This window comes from Diorhabda sublineata, chromosome 3, assembly GCF_026230105.1.
Source record: "Diorhabda sublineata isolate icDioSubl1.1 chromosome 3, icDioSubl1.1, whole genome shotgun sequence".
NCBI classification, from domain to species: Eukaryota; Metazoa; Arthropoda; class Insecta; order Coleoptera; family Chrysomelidae; genus Diorhabda; species Diorhabda sublineata.
In genome coordinates, this window is record NC_079476.1 from 24,791,557 (window position 1) to 24,813,941 (window position 22,385).

The following is a 22,385-nucleotide window of genomic DNA, read 5'->3' on the forward strand; positions in this document are numbered from 1 at the left end:
GGAGTTTTAAATAATATTTTATAACACAAAAACAACTATAACACTAAAGAAAACAGTTAACTGCTTACAAGCTTACTATATAGTGACGTCATTGCACCGCCAAATTGTCAATTAGCGTTTTAGCTGGAAGTTAAAACCAAAAATATGAAAATTTGATTTCAAATATAATAATAATTTGAAAAAAATTGGAGATATATACGAGGTGTGGCTATAAAGTAACTGGATTAGCGCTGCTTTCAGAGAAAGTACGCATGTGTTAACGACTATTTTAGTTGTTTAGCTTGTAGACTATTCTTTCGAATGCGATTCCTAACGCTTTTGTAAACAAACCAGTGTAGCCGTTGAGGTGTTATATGTATCTCTGGAATTTTTTGCATCAAGTACCGGAACACCCTGTATAGATTTGATATTGTTAAAATTTTGCAGACGCATATGACAATGCAATAATTTCATAAAATCGTTATTGTTTAGTAATTACAGGTATACTAAAAAACAGGTAGAAATAATTTATTCTATGATTTAAAATATCATTAGTGTTACATTTAGGAGGTACACAAAGAAAAATACATTATTCGTTTTCGGAAATTATGAACTAACCCGCATCGAAAATTCTAGGTTAGGAAACGCAGTCAGCTGATAGGTGATCTACCTAACCTCAATTCATAGTTTCCGAAAAGCCTTATGATAATGAAATTTCATTTTATTTGAATAATTTGATAAAAAAAAATTGAATAAACAGGAAACGAAAGATTTTTATCATACAACGTGTTGTTCACCTCTACGTCTGGTGATAAGACTTATCACGTTAAGAAGAAGAATTGTAACTAAATAAATGTGTAGGAAAAGAAAGTTATTGACCATAAAATCTTTCGATTACAATCAAAATCGTCGTGACTTGTTTTTATTTTGCGAATTTCGGTTTATTCACCGCCTGTGAAACTGCAAAAATATAGTGACTAGCTGAATCATGCTTTTAGTAACAATCGTGACTTCTAAGTACAGCGTTCAAGTTCTGAAGTTATACTTGATGCTGATGCATTGACTAGTGTTTAAAGAGAGCACACACAAAGAATGAACGGATGTTAGATCCTCGTGTAATCCTGAATGTAAAGCGGAGTCTCGGTGATGGTTTGGGGATGTTTTGGATAAAGGGCAGAAAATTCATCTTGACGAGCAAGACAACGATCCCAAGCATTCCTCAAATTATGCAAAGAGTATTTGAAAGAATTGGAAAGGAAGAATGAACTAAAAGTAATAATTTGGTTGCCACAGTCACCCGATTTCAACCCAATTGAGTTGTTGTGATACAAATTGCACAGGGAGTCAGAAATCAGTGTCCTATTTCCACTTCACAACATTGGAATATCTTGAAAAACGAATGGAACCAAATAAACCCTGATGAATCAGAAATTTAAGGGAGTCCTCCAGTTTTTCGATTCGAAAAAATCGGTTTTTTGTCATAACCTTTTTTGTGAATTTGGCCTAAAGTTATGAAGCCAATTTATGAGGGTTTATCCAAAATTTTTCAGCAGAATTGAGTCGCTCAATTCGTTAATCAGGACTTTTTCTCTTAAACATCTCCATTCTTGGCCCAAAGTGGATTAAATGTTGTAAAACAAGCAAGAATCACGAAAAAGGAAGGCTAAGCAGCTTTGCGTGACTTCCAAGAAGAAGAGGAGAGCCTATTGTATTGTATAAACACCATTTTTCTTAACAGTGACCACGATATTTTAGAAACTACTGGACCGATTTGTTCAAAGTCATATAACAATATGTTATAAGCTAGTGACTGAACTATGATTATCGATATTTTTTTCTTCGAGCGAAAAAAATGACTAAAAAATTGAATGTAATTTTCAAAAAAGTCAATTTTTGTAATCTAGAATTAACTCTATTCCAATCGCTAGTCTTAAATATGGAGATTGAAAAACCTTTTTCGTTTTTTGATTTCAAATAAGCAAAACAAGTTATAATCTTGATGTCTCCCTGTTGGTCACTATAACTTTTATTCTATTATAAATTTTGACTTCAAAAAATTTGTAAAGCTTATTTAAATATTACTAAAGATTATTCAAAAACAATGAGTTTGATTATTTCAATGGTTTGTCAGTAAAAAATTAGTGAAAACCCCGAAAAAAAAACAGTCGAGACCCCCATAAATATCTTACAATTACAGACTACCTATATTTTCTGTAAAATATAAATATCAAAGTTAATCCTATTGAAGGTAGGCGAAAACTTTTGACCGGTAGTGTATATACTTTTAAGAAATATCAATAATTATTTTGTTTTTAAAATCGAGTTTAATCAAAATCCATAACTTTGGAACAGCGTTTTATAATTTACTAAATGAAATTTCGAGTTTTTCTGATATGATCATTGAAAAATCGAAGGGTGTAAATTTATGGAATTGGGACAAAAAATTAGAATGTCCTTGAGTTTATTTTCGATCAAATAGTGTCGTTAATTACATCACGCTTCAAGGTTGTTTACAATTAACTGAGATTTTGAAATAAAATCAGTATCGAATCTCAATTTATATACATGATTAAGAAAATATATAAAAGTAGTGTTTGGTAATAGATTTTATCGATTATAATGGAGATTAGGATTAGAGTTTAGGAGACTTATTTTTCAATCTTGCACAGATTTTGCTATATTAAATAATGTATAACTAATTATAAGAGTCCAGGTGCACCCACGGGAAACTCTATAATTGGAGTGTACTAAAGTATTTTGAAAGTGGTTTACGAGAAGAAAAAGTTTGAGAACCTCTGCAATCAGCTGCCTTGGTAAACTATTTGAAAAATAATAAGTGAACGCACATCTTATAACTGACCGCCTTCTCGCTAGGTATCGCTGTTTCGCGTGAATGTGTATTATAACCTCCTATAACTTCTTATAAAAACTTTTAGAGTTTACTCATTTCTATTTCTATATAATCGATTACAGATAGATAAGAGGTTTATTTGTTTTTTGATAAAATTTTATTCTGGATGCTATTGAACTAGTGAGAAAGTTAAGTTTGAAAATACATGTTTTATGTTTATCGTGTTATATCGTGTTAATGTCGAATAAAATTTTAGACGATTACACACTAGGGTGAGTAAAATGATCCAGTTATTAAATTACCTTTATTTTTCATTAAAACTAATTGTTTTCAATCCAATAAAAGGGTATAATTAATAATATTTACAGTCTAACCTAACTTAATTTCGGGAAACTTATTGATTCACAGCTTTTAATCATTTATGAATACTATATATTCATTGTTTTTAACTAACGTAATCACTCGAATCATATTTTTCTTATCTACTGGTTGTGGTCTAGTCAACAACTTCTACTTATACGACCTTATAAAGTTATTCCGTATAGCTTTATTATGAAATCGATTCATAACCTCAATGTTCTTTCATTGTATACCTTATGGCCAAACTCTGAAGAATAATTGTCCTTTTTCGTAACACTCAATATCTTTATATTTCATTCTAACCTTTTCGTATTTAACGTGAGGTGTCGACAGCCGTTCTTAAATAATTGAGGTCTAATCTAATTTTGCAACTCGTTGTCTACCAACCTCTGACTCGCGGTAGCAATCACTTCGAAAGCTTCGTAAGGGAAAGTTCCTCTATTCCAATTATTTGATTTTTGAGCTGATGTATATCATAAAATGAAATTCTGAATGAAAAACAGCATTTGTATCAGTTGTAAAACAAATTGACGATATTCCAGGTATTAAACAGTAAGATTTTCAATGTATTGGTTTTATTACTCCAAAAAGGCACTGATACCGATATTAGTTCGGAATAGGAGTTGAGAAAAGTGGAAGAAACGCAGTCCTAGTTGGCACCACTACATTCCCTCGCCATATACCACTATTTCTTTGTATCATATTCAAGACGTAAGACAGCATAAGTCTCACTCTTTCTCCAGGATCTATCATAGACTCCACTCTTTAGAGTATGAAGCTAACGGATTCAAAAATGACGCTCAGCTTTGCAGGATTTGCTTTCGGAGTCTTACTGGGGATGTAGAAAGGCTGACACCACACGTGCAGAATTTATTCCAAATTAACTGCAGATATAAGAGAAACAAACAAAAAATTCTAAGCTTCTTATGGCACGAAATACTAAACTAGGACCTCCAGATAAAATTTCTATGTTTTTCTACGTTTGGAAACATGTTTTAACTGCACTTGAAAACTAAATCACCTTAGCCAACTTATGTTTGAAATTTTTACTAAAAATATCTTCCAGTGGATCTAAACTAAGGTTTACTAGAACCAAAAAGTGCGATGTAAACGAATAAATGTAATTTTTTAAGAACAAAAATCGATAGATACATTTTCCGCTATTTGCCACTGCAAAAAAGGCAACCGGTTATACGAATTCTTCGCAGGGGTTGCTACCGTGAATCCAACTCTCAAAATTAAACTTGAAGCCCAATTGAGACACTCCAGGAGGAAACACGAGTGCTTTTGTAACCATAAGTTTTTTTGGCACGATTAAAATGACTTAGGATGAAAAAAAGTGAAAGACGAAATAAGATAAATAAAGAATAAATCGAGAGTGTGGATAGCTAACACTCCCTTCGCCTCCACTCGCCATGATTCGTATCGAGAGCCTCTAGAAGGCGCCTCGCGGAAGTCTGGATTGGGCAAAAGGTTAGAATAACATTTTGATGTAGCAGTATATACAAGACGGGAAGTATTAACCTTCGGATTGATAAGCTGATTTATTTGTATTAAATTTTTAGTCCAGGTGTTACTGTTTTACATATTTTTATAAGTTCTATGTTTTTTTGGAACGTTAAATTATTTGGATATTAGTTTTTATTCTCTTTTTATCTATTTTTCCATTCACTTCGATCTTTTACTACTTCATTCATTTACTGTATTGTTTCCCCCCTTTTCTTTATTCCTTTGCTACTCCCAAGTATTTAAAACTCTATCTATTCTTTGTTTTCTCCTTATTAAATATTTCTCATGTTATTTTTTTCTGATTTAGTACCATTTTTTTGCATTTCTTTATGTTTACTTCCCTTCTCAATTCTATTGTTTACTTCTTCTTCCATATTGTTAAATGTATCTGCTACTATTATCGTCTGCGTGTACTAATCCGTCTATTTTTATAAGTTCGGTAGCCAATTATTGTCTCCAGCTCTTCTCTTTTATTGTTTTTAGACTATTAGTTGAGAGCGTAATTCCTCTTCTTTTATTTTCTTTTAGACCCTTAACTTTATCAAAGTTTTTGGACTTTTTTACCAGTTTATATCAAAAGAAGAATTTCTACTCGTTCTCGCGATAATTTAAAAATTTTTACGCTTCGTTTAACAAGAACTGAAACCGTAGAAGTGAAAAATCTCTTAGGTTTTATATTGTTTCAAGGTAAAAACATATAATTTTACAAGAGTTGGTAAGAAGTTTCTGTATCGTATTTCTAATGACAGTTGGCACACTTACGGCGCGACGGTGCAGGTGGTAACACATTGAACAAACTGCATGGGCGTAGGATTTACCATTTTTAAAATTAAATAATAAATTATCATATTTTCACTTGCAAGCTGATGTTTGGTTACGAATATAATAATCCTCTTATTATGATAAAATTCCTAACAACCAAACAAGAGGGTGGTTTGGTTTCAATGCCAAATGGAGACCACATGATGGCCCCACTCAGTGAAATCCAGCAGTTGTTCTTTGAAGCCGGTATCGGGTCGTTACAGTCAACTCTAGATTCGATCCTTCGATTTCGCGTAACAAACACCAGATTCTTGTCCTCTTAACCTTGGGATCCGGGACTGTTAAGCCGTCTCCGCAACCTTGATCTTTCGTCACAGTCGGGCCTTATCAAAAGCACTAGTCAGAGCTTAGACATCGGTAGAAATCTTGGCACGATTGCTTCCGCCGCTGGGCCGCCTCAGCAACGACTCCTTGAGAGGAGATTTTTAGTTTTGAACGCAAAAGGTGTTAAAAGTGGTATTACTAGAGAACATTATTTGGAAAACTCGAGCTGTATCAAACATATTCGGATTTGAAGTCGAGCTGATGTTTGTATTTCATCTAGAGCCGAAGCGAGATAGCAAAAGATCGTCGCAAATAGACGTCCATTCAAGCAGAAACTTTCGGCAGCACTAGAAATCGTCGAAAGCTTATTCTAACGACGATAACATCAAAAAATAAAAAAAAGCTGAAACGTCCGAGTTTCTCAACATCTCTTATGGAACGACTCAACGTTTTGTGTTTGATCTGTGCTAGAATATAATTTGTTGTCCGTCAAAGCGTTTTAATTTATTCTTGAATAGTTATGGTCTTTAATCTATACGCATTGTTGCATTCCTTCTCTTTATTTTAATTAAAATAATATACAGTACAATGTACTTTACTAATAAGTATTATTTATGTCTTTATTTCCTGTTTACGAGGACCGCTCTGTTTCGCCCAGCTACGTAATTACTTATAAATTTATGTATAAAAAATTACTCACAACTGATGAGTACAGTTTTCTCATAAAAATAGTTTAAAAAAAATAGACGTTTAGACTAGAATCCTATAATTTTTTCGTAAATATTTTTATTTCCAACAACAATAAATATAAAAAGATAAAACGAAAAAAAAATGGATGATATATATCAATGTGTTGTCTATTGATTACTAAAAATGTGTCATAAAATATTTTTTTATTATCCTGGAATACTAAAAATTGTATAAAATTTACTGACCCAGCGAATTTCGTACCATATTTTCTGAATTCCTAAAATCCAACCAAGGCAGAATATGGAGTTTGCGGATACGATGATGACCTGGCGATATCATAAGAGAACAAAAGCAATCCGCCCCAACAGTCGCTCAGAGATGGTGTGTCAATGAAGGTCTGAGTATAAGTCCTTCAAAAACCATCAGAATGAACGGGGTCGAACTAGCCCTTAATTCAAGGATTAAATATCTTGGGATGATCAGAAACTATCATGGAGACAACATCTTCAAGCAGTAAGCCATAAGACACTTAGTGCTTTATATAATTGCTGCAGAATGGTCGGAGGTACGTGGGGCTTAAGACCCAAAATGATGAAGCGACCTGGACATGTAGGGGCAGGAACGAAGGTCGCTTTTTTGCACACAAACCTTCTACGTGATCCTGATTTGCACGTATCACATCAGCAAACTTTCTTAGTATGCTTTTTTCCCAAACCGCATTTGAAGAAGAAAAAAGTACCTATTAGTACAACGCATCTTCTCACACTTCAGTGATTGCTACGGCAAAATTCCGACAAATCACCAGATCTGACCCTCAGCGATTTTTTATTATTTCCAAACCTTAAAGTCTTGTACATATATTTGTTATGTCCATTAAGACATGTTACGTAAGCGGTAATCAATTAAAGCTTTCTAATTATTGTAGTGTCCAATTTATATGAATATTATATCAAAACGGTTGTTGAAAATGTATCAGTTTCCTTTTAATTTGTGGTGTTATTATCGGGAACTCAGTACTTCCCGGAAACAAGCGAACATAAGCTAGGCAAATATAATTGTCTCACCGTCAGTTACGTCCTCGAATTTTGATAAAGTAACAGGAAGTTTATATGTAAATAACAGAAGAATTGCAACATATTTGTTTTTATTAGATATGTCCACGTAATTATATATAAAAATTTATATTAGTTTGCGATACATGTAATCCAATGTTGCATACAAGGGTGGGGCTAATGGAACTCTGTTTACAGGACCCAGCCCTGTTTTATACCTAGTGCAGTCTATGAGCTCTTAGCCTAACATAGAAAGTTCATAAATAAAAAAAAACTGGCCCCATACTCTTCCTCGATTCTTCTTCATTCACCTAGACCTCCCTCCTCATCCCCAACAACTAGTTTTTTGTTTCCGCTTTGTTCTAAAAGTAAACCTGACTCTCACCCTAGGTAAAGTGTTCGCAATCGTATGTGGTACCCATGAAATGATTAATCCACGACTGGCAACATTTCTGGAACTTTCATCTAGTCATTCGTGACCTTATACATATTTTAACACTTCCATTTTCTGGAAAAGATGTTACTTACAAATATGGTGACTAAAGCGGATATAAACAGACATGAAAGCTTTTACGGAAATTGAAATACGTCTAACCACTTTCAAATTACTTGTATACAGTCTTCAAAATTATTATATTAACGCCATAGACAAATTTTAACAGTTGGTGGGCTAATTTGTTATTACTGTACGGATACAAACTTGTCTCAAAAGATGAGGGTATAAGACGTGTTGAAATAGTGCTAAAAATTCGTTTACGTCGTTAACACCTTCAACAATATTTCAAAGAACGAACAAGATGTAAATTTGTTGATTGTTACAGCGAGCAATCCATCGCTAGTGCCCGAGCAAGTGTGATGGTTTACGATGATGTTAACAAAAAATGGGTTCCATCGGGCACGTCGTCGGGTCTTTCCAAGGTGCACATTTATCAGCACACGGTACATCAGACGTTTCGAGTGGTCGGTAGGAAACTTCAAGATCATGAGGTAAGTCACTAATATTTTAACTACTCGGCTTATTACGTTAAATTTATGCTAATTTTACATGTTCTTGATGAAGACGCTTTGGACGTGTGTGAGGTTATCCCATTCATTGCCTTTGGTTATATCCGAAGAGTTTTGCAGTTCTGGTATCGTGAAATTTCTGCATAACTATAAATCGATTGTAATAGTTTTCGGTCGATTTTAACTTACAGTATTTCGGATTCTGGTACCAAAAAACACGTAACACTATGAATCGATTGTAAATGTTCTCGTGCAACCTCAAAAAAGTAAAGACCAATATCACCTGCAGTTCCCGGAGTCATCTCAGATCAATAAATTGGTTTGTAAAGTTTGGATGTAGGATTAGTTACGTCTGACTGAATAATTATGCACGTGTTTGTTATCTTTAAACTAAAAGCGCATTCGAATGACACGGTATTAGAATTTTTGTCACAATTCATCACCACTAGCCTCCTGAAACGAAAAAAAAAGTCAAAATAGTTCACATTAGTGAACACTTCAAATTAGTTAAGCATCTGACTTATTCGCCGGATTATAAGTAACTCCCCAGTAACTTTTTCCTGTTAGGTCGGAATATTTTTACACAACCCTCCACACCTACAATAAAAAGAATTTTTTTTAACAGATATTTAATGGAATATTTTCAAAAATTCGACCACATTTGTAGATATGTAATATCATCAATGTATCTAAATTTAAATCTGATGAGAAATATCGAGTTCAAACTCATTGGAAATCTATTATAGTTGTTATTTACAATGATATGACTCATTTAAATAAATAATCCAGACATCAACAATTTCGACCAATTAAAATTCTTGTCATTTATCATTTAACAACAAATAAATGATAATTTCCAAGAAAAATCTATTCCTAGCTGGGATATTACTTTTCAGTTGTTTCTAATAGTTTAAAGAATGTTCGACTTGAAGGTTTGAGGTACGTTTTTGATCTTAAATCAAAATAATTAGTAAAATAATCAAAACACTTTGTATATTAAAGAAAAAACCAAGTTTGACAATAATCCAATTTTTGGAATCTTTATTTTTAGACATTTCATTATATAAAATCGTTCAGAATTACTGGTCGTTGATATAATTTCATTTCGTTCAACATTTCCTCAACGTTCATACTACTTTCCAAACGTGGCAACGTTGTTAAAATTCGACCTCGTACTGATTTAACGACTTTAATCTTTTTTATAGCATAAAAACGATATACTCAACATAAGAAGCGGATTGTTTTGTTTTACCAAATAGAAAATTCTATTCTATTCTTTTTTCGACTTAGTTATAATTAACACTACTTTGCACGGCTTTTATATTCTATCCCAACGTTATCATTTATTTAGGTAATCAAAAGCAAGAAAAGAAAAATAATTTATTACTTCTAAAACTATTTTCTTGAAGAAATAAATCATATGAAACGCTAGAAACGGATTCAACATCACCTCTATTGACATTTAATATGTTTTGGCTGCAAATGCAATTGACATGGCGTATACGAGGTCTGGTTATTAAATAACGAGACTGCGCGACTAGATGGTGCCGTAGACGGGTGGGTAAAAAACGAATAGTGCATTGGTTATCTAAATATCTTGTCTATACACGTCCCAAAACACGTTTCCGTCACTCGTGCCGAAAACCATGTGTGATGAAAAACAGGAGCAACTTATCAATCTAATATTTATCGTTAAATTGAAAAAAAAAACTTCGACTGAGTGCTATAAATTGTTGCAAGAGGCCTATGGGGACAATTCTCTATCTCATGCGTGTGTTTTTGAATAGTGTCAGAGCTTTAGTGAGAAGCTCTAGAAGCGATGAAGAAGATTTATCACCGAGGCTTCTCCAGATGTTGATTTTGAGGTTAGACATTGAAAAATGTGTCGTACTGGATTGCGTCAGCGTGGGATGAGGTAAAAACATGAGTTACTCGTTGAAGATTAAATCTACAGAAAACATTCGTGATTAGTGCGATTAAAATGTTCAGATAGAGATTACCGACGAGGAAATCATCGATATGGTAACCGGTGTTAAAGACATTGAAGAAGATAAAAATATGGACGAGATAACTCTCAAAATATCAAACACCGACGGACTGAAGGCGATCGACACTGCTCTTGTTTTCATAGAGAAACACGTAACATTGTATCGTCCAAGGGAAGGAAGAGGTTATGTCAGAAGACGATCAAAGACTTTTTTAAGAAATAATCTTATGTTTCCACTTGCTTACAGGTCCGTAATTGTGATTATTATATGTTTTTGTTTCAAATAAACCTGTTTTGTAACGTGTCATGAGGTTTTACGTCTTTTTTACCATAACTGAATTTAACTTCTCGTATCCGAAGTGGTCCCGGAAATTATCTCGGACAATCGGGAGTCTACTGTATAAAGAAAGTAGTGTAATTGTAAATATTTTATAATTAAATCATCCGTAATCTGTGCTGTCCCGTATTCCCATCTTTTCGTTTTCTAGGTCGTTATTAACTGCGCCATTTTGAAAGGGCTCAAATACAACCAAGCCACATCGACATTTCATCAGTGGCGAGACAATAAGCAAGTCTACGGATTAAATTTTAGCTCTAAAGAAGACGCGGATTGTTTCGCTAGAGCTATGTTCCATTCATTAGAAGTAAGTGGGACTTTTTTTCATTGTTCAACTTCTCCATTGTTGTTTAACGTATTATTTGAGGTATCATTTCATACTAGACACTGTATTTTATTGTTAGTATACTACAATAGACATTGGAGTGACCTATTTAAGATTTGTAAGACAAATAAAAATTGAAATGTTAAAATTCGAGATACCAAATAAACCCGTAATGAAAAAAAAATTATTTCTAAACAAAATTAAATGATTATTGTCGATATGACAACGTTGTATTACCGTCTACTAAAACTTGTTTGTATTAACTAGCTATTTAATGATATTTTATCAGTTGACCTCCTACTTTTTCTTACTTTATTGTTTATTTTGTGTAAAATTCGATTGCCAACAATAAAATATTAATAATATTATAGAAATTGCTTAGAAAAGTATGAGTATCATGTAAAAAAAATTATAGGTACTTAGTAACATAGTTAGGCAACCAGCACCGCCACCTCAATACGTTCCACCAACGCAACAAATTCAACAGCAACAACAACCGCAACAATCATCTCAACTTCAAGTGCAACAACAACAACCCCCTCAACCACCTCAAATGCCACAACAGCAACAATATGACGAAGATATGGGATATCGTACGATGACTCGAGAAGACGTCGCTATACTACAAGAAAGAAGGATATCATCGAATTTAATGTCGCCTCAACAAACTTCCCCGATGACACCGCAAGTTAATAACGTGCCTGTACCGCCCGCCATGCCAATGGGCGCACCGAGTCCTGTGTCGCCGCCCCAACAGAACGTTCCAGGTAAATTAAATAACCATACGACCCGTGACGGATTTATATCTAATATTTTTTAGTAGGTGTTAATCAAACAGGACACCAGCGGACGGTAAGCGCTCCTCCGGCACCGCCTCCGCCTCCGGGACCACCAGCACCTCCGGCCGCAGCAGCGGCACCGCCGCCGCCTCCTCCACCTCCCATGAATATGTCGAGGTCACAAAGTAGCGACGGCGGTGAGGTCAATTCGTTAGCTGCGCAGTTACAAAATGCCAGGCTCAAAAGAAACAGTAAGGTTAGTAATCTATTTAAATTAAAGTCTCTCGACACTCAACTGATTTTTTTTCTAAACATATGATCGTTTTTAAAAAAAATTGTAAAAGAAAAATATCGAAATCTATCTCCTGTCACAAAATGACTTAACAAACTACTTAAAATGTCATCATAAACTAAGTAAATACCAGAATTTCAAGGTGTGTGAAATTGTTAAAAGCTCGATTTTCCTATCACCTCGGATACACCTTTTTCCTCAAAATTAGTCTGGACAAACCAGTTCGTTGTCGACATCTCATGAAACCAGAATAGGGCTTTGGTCCAGAATATGTTGTTGCTCCTTCTCGACAAGGCTGTATACTTTGATAATTACTTCATTCTGTTATTTAGTGCTTTTAGTTAGTATTTGTAGACACACCCACCGTAGCTTGGATGTGTTCAGAAGCCTTCGAGGCTGCTTGGCCAGGGGAGAGAATAATATGATTTATAATAAAACTTCTATTAGAACCCAAATATTTATTACTAGTAATAGTGAGAGCTATACCTATTGGTATGAATTTAGTCCAAATTTACCCAATCCATCTCTTTACATTAGTTACAAATCATCTGTACACCATAAAGATGCATTTTGAGCTTGCAGAAGATGTTTATCGATCAATAATTGATTATGATGATTATCTATCAAGCTAAGCATTCCATCCGTTGGTTTGTTACTGCTTTATTGTTTCTAGAATTATAGCTTAGGCTTAAGTCCTTAGGTCTTGCCTACATGCCTACAAAATGTCCATATAGCCTTTGGAGATTACCTTGTCTAGATGATTGTTCCAAGTGTTTTTTCCAGGATGACTATTCACAACTACATCATATTAAAGGATGAGTACTGGATATTTTTACTTCAATGGAAAGTGTCAGTTAAGTTCCATAAAAGTGGATATTTCATCTTGAAAATATATATAAATACTTTTTTTGAATAATTTTCAAAATTTCCAGAATACTCCTCCACCGACTGAAAACAGTGGATCATCTACTAGTAGCGGAGGTAGCAGTAATTATGGAACGTTAGGAAGAGGAGGAGGTGGCAGTATGGCTTCTATGATGGATGAAATGGCAAAAACTTTAGCTAGGAGAAGAGCTGCTGTAAGCATCAACTTTCTAAATTATTTCATTTAATTTTCTTATTGTTGTCAATAATTAGCTCATCGTATGCAATTTTTTCATCTTTGACTTCATTTCGGTACCAAAAACTCATCTTTTATTAAATGTTTGTTTACATGCACCCCACAAAAGTTTCCCACCTTGTGTAATATAAAATGGTGGCATTATCTGGGTTTTAAGGGGTAAAAACTATCCACATACTTGCTAAGTACTACAGTATCTCAAAAATTGATACGTGTCAACTTACAGGGTAGAACCCAAACTAACAGTACCCCTCAAAAGGTTCCCTCCTTGTTAAATACTATTTTCTTCCCAACTTCAGTTTCTATTACAATTTTCACTCAAATATCTTCTTTATTACTAGTAAATTAACCAAAAAAGATAAAAGAATGCAATAACCTGAACTAATTTGCACTAAAAGGTTATGGCAGGACATTTTCCACCCCAAAAAACTAAAAATGGTGGAATTCTCTGGGTTTTAAGCGGTAAAAACTATCCACATACTTGCTGAGTACTACAGATTCTCAAAACTTGATACGGGTCAGCTTATGGGATAGAACCCAAGCTAGCAGATGTCCTAAAATTTATTTTAGGACATCACGTGCACCCCCAAAAGGTTCTCTTCTTGTTAAATACTATTTTCTTTCCAATTTCAGTTTCTATTATAATTTTCACTCAAATATCTTCTTTATTGCAAGTAAATTAAATCAAAAGGTTATGACAGGACATTGTCCTCCCCAAAAAACTAAAAATGGTGGCATTTCCTGGGTTTTAAGGGGAAACATCTATCTACATACTTGCTGAGTATTCCAGAATCTTAAAACTTGATATGTGTCAGCTTACAGGATAGAACCTAAGCTAGCAGATGTCTTTAAATTTATTTTAGGACATTTGCAGGAATGAAAGACCTACTGGATTTAAAAATAGTCCTGGGAAGCTGAGTATAATAAATTTTTAAAGTCAGGATCATGTTTTGCTGAGCAAGTTTTTCAATCAGCTTCATTAGAATGTGTTGTATTATTTTTCAATGTGAGTTTTGGGAATTTTCATTTTAGGTAGAGAAAAAGGTGCCAGATAACGTAGAAGACGAGAAAAAAGCCGCGATTTGGGAAAAAACTAACACGTTACCGAGTAACACTTCTAAATTTAATTCGGAGTCACCAAAAGGTGTCAGAAAGAGATTTGGTTCAGCTTCTGAAGAAACAATATTGAAAGTTAATGGCCTATCTGAAGTTGGGGGGTTGTCTGTCGGTCCCACCGAAATGGAGAGCCTCAAAAATGAGATAGTGAAAGAAGTCAAAAAAGAAATTGCGAAAATGAAACAAGAAATATTAGACGGTAATATAATTGGTATTCTTATTGAATTTTTCATTCATTATCATTATTTTTTTTTTCAGCAATCAAATCAGAACTGAACAGGAGGTAATTTATGTGCTACCTTCGATAATTATTGAATCTTTTTGTATAATTTTTACACACGAACCAGACTAAAAATGAAACGACAATTTCTAACGTTTAAGATATAAGTAATAATAATCTCGATTTTTTAACGTATAAAAAACTTGTATGTTCTGTTTTTTTTGTTTTCAAAGTGAGTTATGGAAAAAAAGTATTCGCTGTCGTATATAAAAATCGGCTGTTCTGTACATTTTTATATAGTAATTTTTTTTTCAATTTACGGGATTCTAAACTGTAGATACCCCTCAACTAATATAAGAGGCTTTACAAAAAATTATCTCATTATCTACTCGTTTCTATAAGTAACGCTAGTCAAGATGCTTCTCCAGGAAACTCCCCCACTACCTCCAAAATTTTTTTAGTCTTCCCCATGGTCTTCTGACAGATACAAAATTATTTTTATCAATTTATATTTTATTTTAAATATTTAATAATTGTAGTGTTTTAAACATCATTTTTTTTTAAAAAAACTTTTTGTGTTGAGTTGGGAGTATCTCGAAATGAAAAGAAGCGCGTACAGGATGGCTGAAAAGTTTTTCATTAAAATTGCTAGATGGATGTGAGAAGAATAGAGCACTTTTTTATATTGAAATAATAATTTTTAACATAGTATTTATTTTACTATTATATAATTTATATTATTGAATATTTAAAATGTTTTTAGTGATTCCTATGTTGCGCAGTCGAAGTGAGGGATCATTTTATTTATTTTTTTCAAATCGAATTTTTAGGTTTTTGGAATACAATTATAATAGGAATAAATGCTTAGCAGTATTTTCAAATGTTAATACTTTCAGATAACATTTTTTAGATTTTGAACCTACCACAATTTACAGTTTAGTTCCTTCTTCTCATTACCTTGTATCGACTTATTAACCCTGTCTTCTTTATTTTTCCATCTTCCTCATTTTCTCTATTCTCCCTAGTTCCATTATCGAATACTTTCTTCGTCTCCACTTTTGTTTTCTAAAGATCTATTACTTTTTGTGTTTCCTACCGATCTTAATAGTGGTTTTTTTCCTTGGTAGTTCAAATATTCCTTATTTCCTCTTTTTTACCTCAGTTCCATTATTTAGTCTTCAGTGTCTTTCTATGTCTCCCCGTCTGTTTTTTAAATCTGTTACTTCTTGGTAGTTCAAATGACCTTCACCAACATTTTAAAGAATGATTAATCAAGAACTTAAATAATTGATAAAAAAATTTTGATAATGACCATTTCCATGATATTCAGATGTTAACATTGATTTTAATGTCCTGTGGTTTTTATATTACTACGGTTTTATTCATTTTATCTAGTCTTATCTAAATACTGGTTTAACACTATCGTCAAATTTTAGTATAGCCAAAAAACATTTTCTAGATCTTGTATCTCAAATTAACTACCACAATTTACAGCTCGGTTTCTTCTTCTCCTTTCTATTTCCATGTCCCAACTTCTCTATTTACTTCATTTTACACTCAGTTCCATTATTTAGTCTATCGATTTGTTTTTCTAAAAATCTAGTACTTTTTTTTCTCTCTTTATAGTCAATTATTATCTTTTAGTAGTTCAAATAACCTTCCACCAACATATTAAGGAATAATTAATCAAGAACTTGAATACTTGAACAGTTTTTTATGTCTTCTAAAATTTGCCCCGCATAAATTTCTTCTAGTATTGTCTAAGATACAGTTTATAACGACTAAGTTAAACGCTACTTTCAAATCAACATGAAACTTTATCAAAAAATTTTTCATAGTATCCCATTTTCAACAATTATTTTAATATACAATTTTCAATAAATAATCCCCTGTATACATAAAATAAGTATTTTTTTTTCGTTGTTTGATTAGTTTTTTCGTTCTGGTACCATTTTTTGATCTACTGCTGGCTAATACTTAACGATTTCATTATATTCTTACAGTAGTTCAAATGTACCTTCCACTAATTTAGTTATGAACAAGAACTACTAAAAAAATCGTGAATATTAGGGAATAAATTGCTCCAAAAACCTAAAAAATGCAAATAAAAATCACTAAAATAAAAACAATCAACTTTTATCTACTACAGTATTATAATTAAGTATCGTAATCTTTTATAAAAGAAATTGACAACATGATGAAGACTGAAGTAACGTTTATGAAATTTTTATACTGCCTTTCAAACATTGTCTTGACTTTATGTATGGATGAATAGAAAAAAATTCAAAAATATTTTAAAAAACATCTTATACGCACATTAAAAAATTAACTACAACTACTTTGACCAAAATAGATGTCAGAATCAGCTAAAAAATATTATAAACTTGTTTATTACCAACAAATAAGACATGCGGTGTTTAAAATATGATTGTATTGATTTTCTCTATTCATCCAAGTTCCCTGCACAAATTTTAAGGATTAATTTATGTATTAAATTTGAAAAATTATATTCCCATATCTTGTACTGCGTAACGCTTGTATATAATATTAGACTAAGGACTTCCATTGATGATTTTTATTCAGAGTTTTGACGAAAGCTGATCATTAAATCGTTTTCAATATTAATTTTGTTTTTGTACAAAAGATTCTTTTTGTGTTTCCTTAAAATTCCATTCGTATTCTTTTTATCAAAATATTTCATCTTTTATTCAATAATTCTAACAAAAATTCCATAGCTTAAGTTTGTCGAATGTATTTTTATTATAATCTGTATTTCTTCATTTTTCTTCCCAATACATTCCTTGCAACATTTTTCAATCAACTTGTTATATACAAAAAATTCGCAACATCAAATTTTGTTGATTGAACTGTGATACATTTGAACTACTTTTGGTTCCGTCCTTAATAAATTGATTCATGGAATTAATGAAAAGTTCTTTTGGCTTTTCCTGTTCGGTTAAACAGTTTCTTGTGTTGTCTTCGTACCTCATCCTTTTCTTCTCAGGTATTTATTTTCTATTGCTTAAATGCCAAAGTTTCTATAGGTATATAATATTCATTATTATTATTAGGTTTCCATTTTCTCATCAACATTAAATATTCGTTAATTTATTATTTTCTAACAGTAGTTCAAATGTACCTTTCATAAATTTGAACATAATGAAGTACCATTAATCAAAAACTTGAATATTAAGAAATAAATTGATCCAGGTACCTAAAACATTCATATAATGAAGTACCATTGCTCAAAAATTTTAATATTGGAAAGTAATTTGGTTAAGGAACCTAAAAAATTTAAATAATGAAGTATGATTTATCAAAAACTTGGATATTGGGAGATAAATTGATCCAGGAACCTAAAACATTCATATATTGAAGTATCATGGATCCAAAACTTCAGTATTGATAATTAAATTGATCCAGATACCTGAAACTGATATATACTGAAGTACCATGGATCCAAAACTCCAGTATTGATAAATAAATTGATGCAGCCACCTAAAACATTCATGTACTGAAGTACCATTCATCAAAAATTTGAATATTGGAAAGTAAATTGATCCAGGAACCTGAAACATATAAATAATGATATTTTTATATGCTGAGTTGTTCATTGTCTTTTATGTTCTTGAGACTATTTTGCCCAGGATAACTATAAACTTCTCTGATGCTAAGTCTGGAATTTCTATTTTAGCACTTACCGTCTTATTTTAGTTTCATATAGCATACATTGTTAATTTTTCTTCTTCCAACCTATGGCAAAGGCCTATTTCAAATCAAAAGTACAAGGAAATATAAATATAAGTGGTTTAGATATATCAGAATGTATTCTCACAAACTTCCAATTTATTATTCCATTTCCAATACATGTTTTTATACCCAACTTTGATAGCTAAAATTGGTGTATGTATTCTTATTACAACAAATTTCTCCGCTTTCTATCATTAAGTTAGTTTCCTTTGATATTTTGATAACGAAACAATTCCCAGCTTAAAATTTTCCATTAAACTGTGGTACATTTGAACTACTTTTGGTTCTCTTATTAACAAATTAATTAAAAATTTATGTTGTGTTGAATAAATAATATGTTCATTTTTTCACTTAGATAATAATGATCAGCTCAATATGTTTGTGTTTTGGTTAATATATATATTGAAGTTGCTCCGTTGGGTATAAACATACCTTTATTAAAAAAAAGGAAAGAAGGCGCCGTTTATATTGTAGATTTCATTAGAAGCTTGATAGAGTAGCGTAAATCATATAATACATCGAAAAATCAATGTGAACCAGACTTTTCAACAAGTTTTTTTATTGTTTCATCATATACATATATACAATCAGTACGGAAGAACAAGTATCGGCACTTCTTCATGTTGTTTATCTGTGCCAAAGAATCTATCGAAAAAACAAATTAAAATGATTACTAATCCTCATCTAGAATGAAATTTATATATTTTTTAGTGATATGTGGTGACCTGGAATTTTTTTTGTTGAAAATTTTGGTTCTTTCATCAAATTGTTACATTTACTTGAAGACAATTTCGAAACGGGAGCGATTTGTATAAAAAAGGATATAATCAATTTTTAAAAGATTAATTATAACTTTGTGATATTGTATTAATATACTGCGTTTATTTTTATTGTAAATTTTTTATTATAATCACTTTATATTCGTATGTCATGTATGCCAATTCTTGAAGCAACCGTATTTACCTTACTTCAAAAAAATATATGAAAAACTTATTAGATTTTCGAAATTCAATTAATAAGTAATTCACCGGAAGCACCTCATATGTGCCCAAAAAATGACTATAGAAATTGAAAAAATTTCAGTATTAATATCGTTTGGTGTAACGCAAAAATTTATCTCCCGGGTATTATTTATTAAAACATATCTAATATTTCAAATGTGTCAAGAATTAATCCATTAATCACCTAATTATAATATATTTTTACATACCCTTAATCGATGAATATATTTTTCTGTATTAAATGAGAAACGTAAAACTTTTCTTCAAAAATGGGACATGCCGTATATATTTTAGTTGATTTATTTTTGTATGTGATCTCGATTTATTCAAAATTAACGTTTCCAAAGTTTTTCGTTCAAAAGTGGTTTTTCTTGATTAACTTTTTCGTTGTAAATTACAAAGTGTATTTGAAATAAACATATACAAATTATTTTTATTTTTTATTAACTTACCCTTCAAAATTGACAATCCTGTTTAGGCAAAATCATCGAACATAATGCGTGAGGAGCAATAACCATGTAATCATAGTTCATCAATACCAAGCACATAAGCCCAATATTATCCTTTAAAAACGAGATCAGGTGCTTCGTTTTGAACCTTGTAACGAATTCAGATATAATTTCTAATCACCTGAAGAGGGCGAAATTGCGGTTGTTTGGTTCTGCTGACAGATGGAAACCACATCATGGCTCCAGTCACCTCGTCAACGAAATCTAACCTCCGTCTTTACTGATGGTGCAGTTTTACAGCTTTTAAATAGTTCGATGGGCATAGAACCAGAGGTTCTTGGCCTCTTAACAACCTCCGGGTTGAAAGCCCTGGGTGGAGCCCAATTTCAAAATTAAGTTAGGTATGTCTTAGGTTTTACTGCAGAGAGTGTAAAAGTCGGGCAATTCAATACTTTTGGACAATATGTAGTGCTGCTACTCCAATTTTACAATTCATTTAGGTAATAAATTAGCATATTTGAAAGCAAATAAAATGTTTCTTATATGAAGCACTGATAGTTCAATTGACAAATACATTAATTAAAAATCGCTGAATACTTGTGGAGCTAATAAGAGCCACACCTACGTTCAGTGGCTCACACCTGAAATGCGAATTGATAAGAGTCAACCAAGGACACATTAGGGCATACCCTCGGAAGAAATGTAAACTTATTTGTTATTCAGTGAAAACAACATGGCGGATTTTCGATGCCAGAGCCCTTGGTAATAGTTGATAGAACTAATCTATTTTCGCGGTTCATTTAAATTTACCAAATTTCTATCCAGTTCCGATTTCGCAGTTTCCTAATTTTACGATAAACATCTAGGAACTGGGACACGACATAATATTTATATACTGACAAAATATAGATTTTTCTAGTAAAGTGAAAAGTAAATGAATACAAGTAAGCAAAAGAACATAAAAGTAGGATAATGAATATAATATACGTAGAAATGTTTAAGTCGATCTGTCCACCAAAATAACTCAAAAATGAGCAATATTGATACCAGAGATACATAAAATATCACAGAACTTTAGTAGTAAAATAAATAGACTATATAAATTTATCACAGTTGAAATAAAATATTGTAGAAATTTCTTTTGTACATAGAAAGAGCAAAAATTTTATCCTGTATAGTCATCCTTTTCCTGTACCTTGCCTATGAATATTTCTTAACTGTTAATTAATGAATTCTTTCGAGACATTATTTAAATTTTCTTATATAGACTCAAATGCTTCAATGTCACACATCTTATCTAATGTTTTTAACTGCTTTTCAATTTTTTTTTTTTCAATTTTGATATTCTCACTGTTGTATTCCGACGAAGTTTGCAATATATATCTGACTAAATTTGTGTTGCTGAAATTTAAACCTCTGTATAGTCAGCAGGTAAAATTGTTAGATGCAAGTCGACCTTCTTATTGGGAATGTTCTCTGGGGAGGGGTTGTTTGTGAGTCGAACATATGCATCTTATTCTTCTTCTTCTACAGATTGAAAAGTCTGCTAGGACTATTCGACTAATATGTAATAATTGTTCCGGACTTGTAATCTGGCTATAACTCTTAGGTCAAGTTATTGTACGTACACTTGTTGTTTCAAGCACTCGAGAATTTATAGTTTTCTTTATTTCAAAAACATATGTTTATAAAAATTAAAATAACGCGCATGCCAATTAGAAAATGTCACTAACCGTTATGAATATTTTACCTTTTTTTAAAAGTTGTTAACCTAATTATCTTGATTAATAATAAACTGTGTTTTTCTATGCTCACCCAATGATATCACTGTTTTAATTTTTTACGATTATAATGCATAATAAATATTGAAGGTATGTGAGATACAGTGGTTTTATTCCGTAAATAAATATTTATCCATGGTGGTTGTCAACGCTCCAGCAATCACACTTCAATTTTCGTTTAAAATTAAAAGTGAAAAGTTATATACATATTTTGAGAAATTATTTTGAAATTTATATTGATACAAATTTTTGATAGCAAAAATCGTCAAGAAAACTATAAAGTTATGACAAGAAAAGTTTGAAACAGCTGATCAGTTTCGGAAAAATATATGTTACTAAATATTTTTATAACTAGCTTGTGATTAGATTATTTTTAGTACCTGAAATTATTATACAACTGCAATAAATAAGTGGAATTATGCTTTTTAAAAGTAAGGTTGCTATGTATACTTATGTCTTACATAATTTACAACAGGTGGTTGGAAAACGTAAAGAAAACACAAGCTTAGTTCATTCAGTGAGTTAAGATGGCGCTATTCCAGACAATATTGACATACTGATAAAGAACAGTGTAAACAGCGTATATATAATTTTTGCAGGTGATAGTCGCCTTTATTATTATAAACTTATCTTCAATTTTATTTAAATTATTGTATAATGGAAATAGTATAATACAAATCTCTATATAAAGAATTT

General features: G+C 31.9%; 1 protein-coding gene across 7 annotated transcripts in view; it reads left to right on the forward strand.

The window, feature by feature from the left end:
* The window catches only part of LOC130441608 (protein enabled), a 33,044-nt gene extending 13,155 nt beyond the window's left edge, over positions 1-19,889 (forward strand). For 3 of the 7 annotated variants that reach the window (XM_056775357.1, XM_056775362.1, XM_056775355.1), the window contains 7 exons: positions 8,349-8,514; positions 11,008-11,163; positions 11,597-11,948; positions 12,002-12,216; positions 13,185-13,331; positions 14,405-14,687; positions 14,747-19,889. In XM_056775357.1, the coding sequence (XP_056631335.1) occupies positions 8,349-8,514; positions 11,008-11,163; positions 11,597-11,948; positions 12,002-12,216; positions 13,185-13,331; positions 14,405-14,687; positions 14,747-14,775 (1,348 nt within the window). In that variant the 3' untranslated portion in view covers positions 14,776-19,889. Of the gene's footprint in view, positions 1-2,867; positions 3,103-8,348; positions 8,515-11,007; positions 11,164-11,596; positions 11,949-12,001; positions 12,217-13,184; positions 13,332-14,404; positions 14,688-14,746 lie in introns of those variants that run through there. The other 4 variants (XM_056775358.1, XM_056775356.1, XM_056775361.1 and 1 more) reach the window with 3 other exon arrangements.
* Positions 19,890-22,385: the final 2,496 nt, after the last annotated feature.